The sequence below is a fragment of the Columba livia genome, chromosome 13 (assembly GCF_036013475.1).
Source record: "Columba livia isolate bColLiv1 breed racing homer chromosome 13, bColLiv1.pat.W.v2, whole genome shotgun sequence".
NCBI lineage: Eukaryota > Metazoa > Chordata > Aves > Columbiformes > Columbidae > Columba > Columba livia.
In genome coordinates this window covers 12391495-12401331 of record NC_088614.1, presented here as the reverse complement: position 1 = coordinate 12401331, position 9837 = coordinate 12391495, and the positions used below count along the sequence as shown (strand labels likewise).

The 9837-nt window shown below is 59.2% G+C and overlaps 1 protein-coding gene across 2 annotated transcripts; it reads right to left on the bottom strand.

The window, feature by feature from the left end:
• Positions 1 to 51: 51 nt before the first annotated feature.
• Positions 52 to 9550, bottom strand: EXOC3L1 (exocyst complex component 3 like 1). Of its 2 annotated transcripts, XM_005512630.3 has the most exons (13): positions 9311 to 9550; positions 8114 to 8274; positions 7000 to 7219; positions 6056 to 6716; positions 5776 to 5893; positions 5451 to 5576; positions 5242 to 5342; positions 4709 to 4819; positions 4445 to 4574; positions 3265 to 3387; positions 2768 to 2923; positions 1871 to 1995; positions 52 to 1353 (listed from the first exon to the last, which is right to left on the bottom strand). In XM_005512630.3, exons 1-13 carry the CDS (start codon positions 9351 to 9353, stop codon positions 1167 to 1169), a joined length of 2262 nt encoding a protein of 753 aa, XP_005512687.2. In that variant the 5' UTR covers positions 9354 to 9550; the 3' UTR covers positions 52 to 1166. The 2 variants fall into 2 exon arrangements, with proteins under 2 accessions (XP_005512687.2, XP_021157069.2); XM_021301394.2 differs by lacking the exon at positions 3265 to 3387.
• Positions 9551 to 9837: the final 287 nt, after the last annotated feature.

Genomic DNA, 9837 nt, shown 5'->3' with positions numbered 1-9837 from the left:
CCCTCATCCCTGCCCCGACCCCGCGGAGAGCAGAGCCTGGACACCAGTGAGTGACTGCAGAGCTCAGGCCTTTATTTGTGGCAGCAGTGCCACAAAAGGACAGCAGGATCCAGCCCACATGGCAGAGTGTGGAGCCTTCGCAGGGTGCTGCAGTGGTTGGGCACAAGGATGGAGCACAGGAACAGGCTTTGCTTCTGATCTTTGCATGGCACCTTGGGAGGAGATGACCATCACCTCTGGACAGCAGCAGCGCATGGAGGGATAGCCAGGGCACAGGGTGGTGCTGCCCATCATGGAGGAACCTTGGGGCAGGAGAATGCTCAACACACCAGACGCAACTCAGTTCATGCTCTCCAAGAGGCTCAAATGTCTTGGACTCCAGTCCTGTCTGGGGCCAGCAGTTGGGCAGGTCAGCAGAACCCAGAGCTGTCCCTTCACGCCAGCAGGAACAGAGTTGTCAGCACCAGCCAGGGCAGTGAGACCGCCTTGTCCCTCCTCCTCCACGGCTGTGAGCCACGATGAGCTGGCTGAGCTGCAGTGGGGCCGGATGTGCTGGGGCAGGCAGCCATGCCTGCGGTGTGGGAGGTCACCCTGTCCCCAGGCCCAGGCTGGTGCAGCAGCACCACCAGACCTCTGGGCTGAGCCAAAACAGAGCAAGACCTCCCACGGCTAAAACCCTCCTGCAAGCCCAGGTCTAGCAAGGCTCCGGTCTGCCCTGGAGCTGGGGTGGTAACAGACTCCATGGCCAGGACACACTGGTTCAGAGGGCTGTTTGGAGATTCAGGGAAACCCAAATATCTCTGCAGCCCCATGGAGATGTGGACTCACCCCAGCTGCAGAATCCTGTCCTTTGCTCTGTGGCTCCTCTTTCTCCTGCAGGCAATAGGCCAGGCCTGAGCAGCCTCAATTCCTGCCTCCGCAGGCCAGAAAAATTGCTATGGGTCGATTTTCTCCTGACACAGGTGTCCCGGGACTGGTGCTTGCAGGGGACAGTCAGTTCAGCGAGGTAAGACCAGAGCAGGTTGGCACGTGTCCAGACTATCCCCAACACAGGGCAAGGCACTGTGCATAGGAGATGCCACATGTCATTTCCACTCTCCTCAGAGATGTCCTGCATGGTCCGTACATCCGTGGGGACAGCAGAGAGCAGGCTATGGGGCGCAGCATCAGGCACACTTGCCCTTGCGAATGCAGAAAGGCAGCTCCGGCGCGGGGACGAGGATGGTGCTGAAGATGGGCCGGTAGCTCTCGGGCAGGACCTGGGGGTGCTGTGCCATCATTTCCAGCACCATGTGCCGCACCTCCTTGGAGACGTCACCCCGCAGATCCAGCAAGGTGGAGATGTGCTCGTCGCTGGGCAGAGAGCAAGAGGTGAGTCCGGGTGCTTCTGGCCCATGGCACCGTCCACAGGGCTCATGTCCCAGAAACCTCCCATGATCCAGAGAAGCTGAGCTGAGGCCAGGGAAGAGCTGGTATTTTGCACCAGCCAACTTTAAAATTTGCTTGAAAATAACCCCACAAACCTTGTGAATTTGTTTTTGACATTTCATGGATTTCAGCTGACACTGTTATTTCCAATTTGGTGTGATTTCTCATGTTTTTTTTGGCCACCAAAGATGGGTGAATGCCACAGCACAACCGCTCTTTCCTTTATATCTTTGCCCTTGGGACTTTGCAAGAACCCCTTAAATCTGGAGCATGGGAAAATGAAACCTCAGGGAAGAGAAGGAAAAACCCAGGTTTCTGCCTGCTCTGCAGCATAACCTCAAAGGGTCCAGCCCAAACCTGGGACCCCTGGGTGGACTCACACCTACATACATACCTACATACATACCTACACCTCATAGGAGGGCAGAGCTGGGCTTCTTACCTGACATCGGGGTACTTGGTGGCGAAGCCCAGAACCTCCAGGCTGAGTAATGCTGGGTCCTTGAGGCAGATCAGCTCCCGCAGGGCAAAGACGGCCTCCAGGCTCTGCTGGCTCCGGTCCAGACCCTGGGAGGGAGAGTGGCCACATGTGAGAGCAGGACAAGGCCATGGTGGTGGCTGCTGAGACACAGCCTGGTCCTCAGCGCCCATGTGGGGACCTGGCTCCTTGCAGCTGGTGTCTTCCCATTCAGTGTGTCCCATTGTTCAGGGCCAGCTCACCCCAAGGTGAGCCAAGGCTCTGCAGCCTCACTGATCCACGCTGGGCAGGGTGGATGGCCCCCTGAGCCACAGAATTACAGAATGGCTGGGTTGGAAGGGACCTCTGGAGATCATCCAGTCCAACCCACCTGCTAAAGCAGGTTCACTAGAGCAGATCACACAGGATCGTGTCCAGGCGTGTTTGAATGTCTCCAGAGAAGGAGACTCCACAACCTCTCTGGGCAGCCTGTGCCAGGGCTTTGGCACCCTCAAAGTAAAGAAGTTTCTCCTCATGTTTAGATGGAACTTCCTGTGCTTCAGTTTGTGCCTGTTGTCCCTCATCCTATCATTGGGCACCACTGAAAAGAGTCTGGTCTCAACCTCTTGACATCCACCCTTCAGATATTCATAAACATAGTTCCTCCCTAAGCCAATTCCTCCCATCTTGGCCTCACAGCTACCCAAGTGTAACAGCTCCATCTTGTTCATGGGCTGATGGACCCACCCCATCTGCTGCGGGCTGGAGGGGGAGCAGGGGGATGACAGAGGGGAGCTCTGAGCTCCTTGCACAGACCTCGTCCTGTGATGCTCCCCACCCACAGCCCAGCCCAGCTCCCCATCGCACCCGGGCACCTCTCACCAGGCCACAGAAGAGCTCCCGGAGCTGCATGGCGTCCTGCAGCAGGCGGTCGCAGAGCTGGCGCCGCTCCTCGTTGCTCTTGCACACCATCTTCTTCTGCATGAGCGCCCGCAGGTACTGGCTCGTCACCAGGAGCTCGCTCTCCGTCAGCAGGAGCTGGGCAGGGGAGAGCTGTTAGTACCAGGCATCGCCTGGGTGTCGGACCCCAGTTGCCATGGAAAGACAGAGGGGAAAGGGGCTGGATGCAACACCGCGCTGTGGGGACAACCTGCTGGGGAGCCCCTTGGCCAGAGGGGCAGAGAAGGTAGCTAAATTTGGAGGGAAATCCTGAACATCCCTGCATGATGGTGTCCTCAGGGCTGCTCCAGAGGATATGGGCTCTCCAGCAAACCCAGCAGCGACTGCAGTGACTGCACCCCAGCTTGACACCCAACCGCCCAACCTCCTCTCCTAACTAGTCAAGCAGCTATTTGAAGGACGCCTCACAGCACCCCTACCATGAAGACGGGTTTCCCGACACGGGAGAAGTCCTTTGCGTACTTGTCAATCACTTCGCACATGCTGCTGACGAGCTGGGACCCGGAGAGCCACTTGCGGGAAGGCAGCTGCAGGCAGAGGGGCTGGAAGAAGCAGAGGAGCAGCGTAGGGCACCCCACGTCGCATCGCTCTCGCAGCAGCTGTGGGGCAGGATGACACCCCCAGCGCTGCCCACCCGCTGCCTGGCAGCACGTCCGCTTTGCCTTGCAAAACCCCCAAGGCCCCGCTGCCAGCCAAAAGTCAGCATAAAAATACAAGAGTGGTCCAGATTAGGAAATTATGGAAATACACTGCAGCTGCTCCTCCCTGACACTCTGAAATCCACATTTTGGGGCTTTTTCTGGGTCATGATGCCCCATCGTGGGCAGCACCTGAGGTCTGGGCAGCAAGTTACTCTCTACACACTCACTTTCTGCCTGTCCTGCTGTGATTTGCTTTTTAATTTCCATTCCTCTCCACTTCCCTTGTGTAGACATAACATGTTTTTGACTGAGGGCCTTGACCTCCTCCTGCCCTGCTGTCCTTGCCCACCTTCCTGCCTGCAGGCAGACATTCCCTCTCTGCTGGGGCCACAGTGGCAGCACTGCCAGTGGCCACACTGCCTGTGAGTGTTTCACCCTTTTTTAGCTGCTCCTTTGTTTTCATGGCATTCAAGCCCTAAATAGCAATGCTGTTAATTATTCTAGATTTTTGGTCCAGACTCCAGGAAAGCTAAATTTGACTACACCGGCAGGAAACAACTCGGGCAGTCATACATGGGCTTGTATCCTCTGCACGGATGTTGCCTCTCTCCTGTTGGTTCTCTGCCACGAAATAACCATAAAAAGGAGCATGAGGCAGCCCTGGTGGGCTGTGGCTCCCAGTCCCTGTCTGTTAGTGATTTGGGGGCCCAAACCATCTGCCCCAGTGATACAGGGTGGTGCTGGCTGGTGACAGACATGGGGTGAGCTGTGGGCGGTTTATCGAGGTCTAGGAGCCAAGCTGGCAGAGATGTCTGCAGGATGATAGGAGGCCACGGGGTACGTCGCGGGGATCCTGGGCAGGAATAAGCCCATGCCTGGGCGTGTAGCAGGGGGCTGGTCTTGCTGAGGCTGACTTTGCTGCAGCCCTGCCAGCCGCAGGGGCTGGGGACAAACATACCTGCAGGTCCAGGAGCAGCTCCTCCAGCAGCAGCTGGCAGGTTTTCTTCTGCGTCCTGTCTAGAGCAGCCTGGAGGGATGCAGGGACTTCTCTGCAGGCGGTGTCAGAGTGCAGGGAGGAGACAGAGGAGCTGGGAGAGAGAGGCAAGGGAGGGGACCAGTAGCCTGGGAAGCTTAGTGGGACGTTGGTCCCACAGGGGGATGGGGAAGATGTGGGTTCCTTGTGGGGTTGTTACAAGAGCTATGAGGTGCTGGTGGATGTTACCTGAGAGCCAGGTTGTTGTTGAGCATGGCCAGCAGGTAGGAGACGTAGTACTTGGGGGTGGTACGGTCCTTCTGGTGCTCCTTCCCACATTGTACAAGGGCTTCCCGCAGGCTGCAACACAGTGAGTCAACAGTGACGGGTGGGCAGAGCCCTTGACATCTTACCACAAGGACCTGGAGCTGAGATGCAATTGGGGGCACATGAATCTCCCACAACCCTCACGGCTCACTCAGCTCCTTCCAGGTCCTGCTGCCAGCTGGAGAGTGACAAGTTGTTGGGGAGGGTGGGACAGTGGGACCCATTTTGGACCCCTCAGGAGAGCAGGGTCCAGAAGCATTTGGGACAGCAAGCCCAGGGAGCTGATGGCCCCAAGGGCTGAGACAGTAGCCCCATGGGTAGCCCCTGCTGAGCCTTCTGGGACCTGGATGAGTGCAGGGTCCCCCATGACAGATCTCTACCATCAGCCTATGGTGCTCGGACAAGGGGACCCAGGCTCTGGGAAGATGGGCAGGGGTGCGAGGGCCTCCACTGACCGGCCCAGAAACACCTCCAGCTCCTCCAAGGCCATGTTGTAGACCTTCTGCTGCAAAGAGTCAGTGATCAAGGAGGCTACCTGGATATTCTCATTCAGCATCTGCAGAGGGAGAGGAGAGCAGAGGTAAGTTGGCGAAAGGCTGCAGGTCAAGACCTCCTTTTTGGGAGGCTCTCAGCATGGCCATGCCACATGGTGCTGGGGACCCACCTGCATGACAATGACAGGCAGAGCTGACTGGAAGAAGCCCTGATGGTCTGTCTCAGGTTCCTCTTCCCTGAACCACTCCTTGAACTCCACCTCCAGGGTCTTCTGCATCCACTCAAGCACGCTAGCCTGTGGGATGGACACCCACCACGCTCAGCCCCAGAAATCAGGTACCAACTCCCTGGAGACCCAACACATAGCACAGCAGTGAGTCCCAGGCCTTGTCCCACAGGCTCATGGTCTCCTGCTGCTGTCAGAGCAGTTGCCAACACAGTGGTGGTAGCTGGGTCCCCGTACCCATTGCACATGTGCTGTCCCACTCACCCACCTTGACTTTCACCACGTATTTCCTCTCTGTCTGATCCACAAGCTCAGGGGACATCAAGGGACCCAGAGCAGAAACGTCCACTTCTGGGAGAAGGTCAGGGTGACCCATCATGTCTGGGCTGGAAGGCAGAGGAGGGACAGGCTTGGAAGACCTGTGTTTTCCAACAGTTCCTACCTCTCTCTCTGCCCTCCCAGTGGTCACTCCCAGGCAGCCAGAACTGCCTTCCCAACCCCCATGTGTGCTGGTGGACAACCCAGTGCGTGCTGGGGCTGGTGCTGACCTGGGGTACACACGAAGTGCCCACTCAAGGAGGAGGAAAAGTGCCTGTTTGTCCAGGTCCTCTCGGAGGATGTCCTGGAGGTGGCTGGTGAGAGCCTGGTGGTATGTGGTGGTGCAGATGCTGAGGATGTTGTAGTGAGCTGGGACACACTGGACCATCAGGTCCTTCACCACAAGCAGATTGGACACTATGTCCTTCTGCAGCGCTGCCAGGTGCCTGGCCAGCCCTGACCCCTCAGCGTCCATGGGGGTTGCGCGGAAGTGGGCTCCTGTGATGGTCTCCCGAAGAACATGGTAAAACTTCTGCCTCCAGCCCTTTGGGCGGCCAGGGGGCAGGAAGGTGGCCTCCAGGAGCAGAGACTCATCTATTTTCTCCTCCCGCTCGATGATCCTTACAGCGGTGACAAAGAGAACTGGGTCATCGCGTACCAGCTGCAGGCTGCTGCCCACAATGTCCCACAGCTGCTTGGCCAGGCTCTCATTGAGCTCCTGTAGGCCACTGAAGTAGGACAGCACAGTCGCCTGGGCGCTGGAGAGCCCACGGAGGTGCAGCTGGGAGAGGATGTTGTCCCGGAGGTGCTCCATCATCATGAGCTCTGCGTGGGCCTCCAGGAGGTTCTGCTCACAGAGGAGCTGCAGGGTGTGGGAAAAAACCTCGTGGACTGTGGGAGAGGGAGGAGAGATGCCAGGATTGAGTGTGGGGAGCAAAGGGGCTCGGCACAGGGGTCATAGTGAGGGAAAGGGTCAGATCTGGGGACACCATGCTGGATTTGGCCCTGGGGGGTGGTGGCATTTCCATCCACGGAGACTTTCCAAACCCAACCAGCAAAGCCAGAGCAAACTGCTTGAGCTTTGCCGCCAGCCCTGCATGGAGCCTGGGGGTGGACTGGAGTTCTCCCCAGTGCCTTCCGGCCCAAATCCACAAGGACTAGGCCAGTGCCTTACCTGAGAAGAGCTGGGGCAGCACCTGGACCACCGAGGCCAGCTGCACGTGCTCTGCCATCAGTGCCCGCATCTGCTGGAGGCCCTGGAAGTGGCCTGTGCTGTCGAGCAGGGCCCACCGCGCAGCCCCCAGGTCCTGGGACACGTTCTGCACCTCCCGGGCTGCTGACCGCAGCTGCTCCAGCCCCGCGCTTACCCCCTCCAGGTAGGACTGGACAGTTGACTGGGGAGCAGAAGAGGACAGAGGGGCAGTGTGGAAGCTCTCGAAGGCTGGAGGACTCACGCACCGTTTGTCCCAGTCTTGCCAGGTCTCTCTTGCATGCACTCGCCCAGCCCCACGAGGTCACATCTGCCATCATACCAGCATATCTCCCATATCTTCCACCATGACTCCATCCCACCAGACCCAAGCACAACCAGCTTCAAGAAAGCCGCTCCAGCAGCGGGCATGGCTCACTGCATCCCCCTTGGGGTAAACTGAGTCACTGTGACTATATACGGGGTGGGGGGCAATGGCTGCTGTGCAGGAGGTGGGAGCATCCCTTTGGGGTGACTAAGGCAGCAGGGTGAGCAGGAAACAGATGTCTCCTTTCCATTTTAAAAGTTTGTTTCGGCAATAACATTGCAGGCCAGAGGGTCCCCATGTGTCCCACAAGGCAGATTAATGGCATAAAACACATCAGAGGCCATATGAACCCTCCTCCAAAATCCCTGAGGTGATATCACTTAAAAGAAGTTGCCTTCTGGACAATTCACCCACATTCAGGGTAGGTGAAACCATCTCCAAAATAATCAAAAGAAGGTTGGGGTGCTCAGGCTGATCGAGTCTGAAGGTTAATCAATCATTCCTTGGGTGATGTAAAAAGGGCTGCCCTGAGGGGTGCACACAGGGCAACAGCCCTCACGGGTGTGTGTAGAGATGGAGTTTCTCCTGCGGGACCTGCAGGTGGGGGCAGATCTTTCACCAGATCTTTTCCACGCAAAACAATTGCATTTCTCCCACCGAGCACCAGCTGAAGGACAAGATTTTGCTGGAAGTGAACACAAAGAGGACTAGAGGCAGAAGAGGGGACCCTGGCAGGGAACCCCACTTGGGGAGGCTGTGGCAAACACCCACCTTCAGCCGGGACTGGATGGAGCTGTTCCTCTGCCTCTCTCGGTTCCGGTACTGCCCAAGCCCCTCCAGTTTCTCGGGGCGATAGAAAACCCCCGAAGCCCATTTCAGAGCGGCTCCTCTCGCCAATTTCTCAGCCTTCTCCGCTTCTGGCCACTCCTCCTCTGGGGACGAAGCCGGGGGTTAAGGAGTGAAACAAAGCGGGGCAGGAGGGGCCCCTGAGGCCAGTGGCAGGAAGCTGGTTGCCAGCGATGTCCAAGCACAGCCAGATGTGGGAAGCTGGACAGCATGGCAGCAAGTGAGTCTTTCCATGGGGAAGCCCCCACGATGCCACTGCCACAGACTGGGGTTGTGACAGTGGCTGTGGCAGTGAGACGGCTGCCGGTGGAGCTGTCACCCAGCCTGGCAGCTCGGGCTGTGCCCCGGGCTGAGCGCACATCCCCGTTGTTCCCATCCCAAAATCAACGCTGGGTTGTCTGAGGGGGCTCTCATGGCACCTGGGGAACCCTCAGCAGGGCTGAGGCTTCAGCAGTGAGTCAGCAGCAGGGATGGAGAGGTGGCAGGTCCCGCGCTAAGGACAGCCAGGCTGAGGTCAGGCTGGGAGGCTCCTGCTCTCCCAAAGTCACCCATGCAGCTGGGGGGAATCAGGGTGTCTCCCTCGGCACAGGGTGCAAAGCCGTCCCACTGGCCTTCTGGCCAGCGCAGGGGGCTGAAAACCGGCGCAGTTATCACATGCCAGCCCCCATCCCCAGCACCCGTTTCATAGAATCATTCTGGTTGGTAAAGACCCTCTAGATCACCGAGTCCAACCGTTAACCCAACCCTGGCACTAACCCATGTCCCTGAGAACCTCATCTCCGTGTCTGTTCAACCCCTCCAGGGGTTTCCTTGTTTCCCCACAGCAATTTCCCAGCTTGGGGCTCACCAGTCCCAAGCTCCTGCTCTGCTGGGGACCCTGCCTGCACCGGCGCCCTCGGGGGGCGGGGAGATTCGAGGGGGGCAGCGATTTTGGGGATGAACAGCAGGTCAGGAGGCACAGCCGGGCTCGCACCCCCCGCAAAGAGCACAAAGCACCGGCCCTAGCACAGGGAAAAGCTAAAGCAGGGGGTGGGCAGCCCCCAAAACATGCAGCCAGCAGCATCATCCCTCCCCTGCCCAGCACCGCCGGCTCGCCGGGAGCGGCCGCACCGTCCCCGTTACCTCTGGGGCTCGCAGCGCGCTCGCCCTCCGCAGACATGCCCATGGCGCCGGGGCCGGGCAGGGCAGCGCGGAGGAAGCCGCAGCCGCTTCCTCAGGCCGGAGCAGCCGCGTTCCTCAGGGCCCCATTGTGTTCCCGCAGCCGCGCTCAGGATGTCAGGGCCGGGGGGCGGAGGGGGGACACGGGGGAAGGTGTCGCGGCTGCCGCGGGGCTGGGCAGGGGAAATCGCGCCCTGCGTGTCCTCCCCGGCATCCCACGGACGCTCGGCTCCAAGGCAGCCCCCGCCCGTTCCCCCGCCCGGTCCCCGGCGTGCCCCTGCCTGGCGGACACCGGCCCAGGCTGGCGCTTTCACCGTCCCCATCCGCAGCGGGAGCCCGGCCGGGGGTGGAGCGGCTGGGACAGGGTGTCAGCGACAGCCGGACCCGAGGGGCAGCGGGACGGACCCTGCTGCGCTGGAGACGGGGCTGGTGACATCCCCCCCCGCCAAAATCCGCCTCCCCCGGGGTCGGGTCAGGGGGTTCATCCCCCG

Excerpts from the sequence above, each read along its gene's own strand:
- EXOC3L1 (XM_005512630.3), bottom strand. The coding sequence starts at position 9,353 with ATGGGCATGTCTGCGGAGGGCGAGCGCGCTGCGAGCCCCAGAG. Across the intron at positions 7,220-8,113 it reads CCATCCAGTCCCGGCTGAAG|TCAACTGTCCAGTCCTACCT; the intron begins GTGGGTGTTTGC and ends TCTGCTCCCCAG. Across the intron at positions 5,577-5,775 it reads AATACGTGGTGAAAGTCAAG|GCTAGCGTGCTTGAGTGGAT; the intron begins GTGGGTGAGTGG and ends TCCATCCCACAG.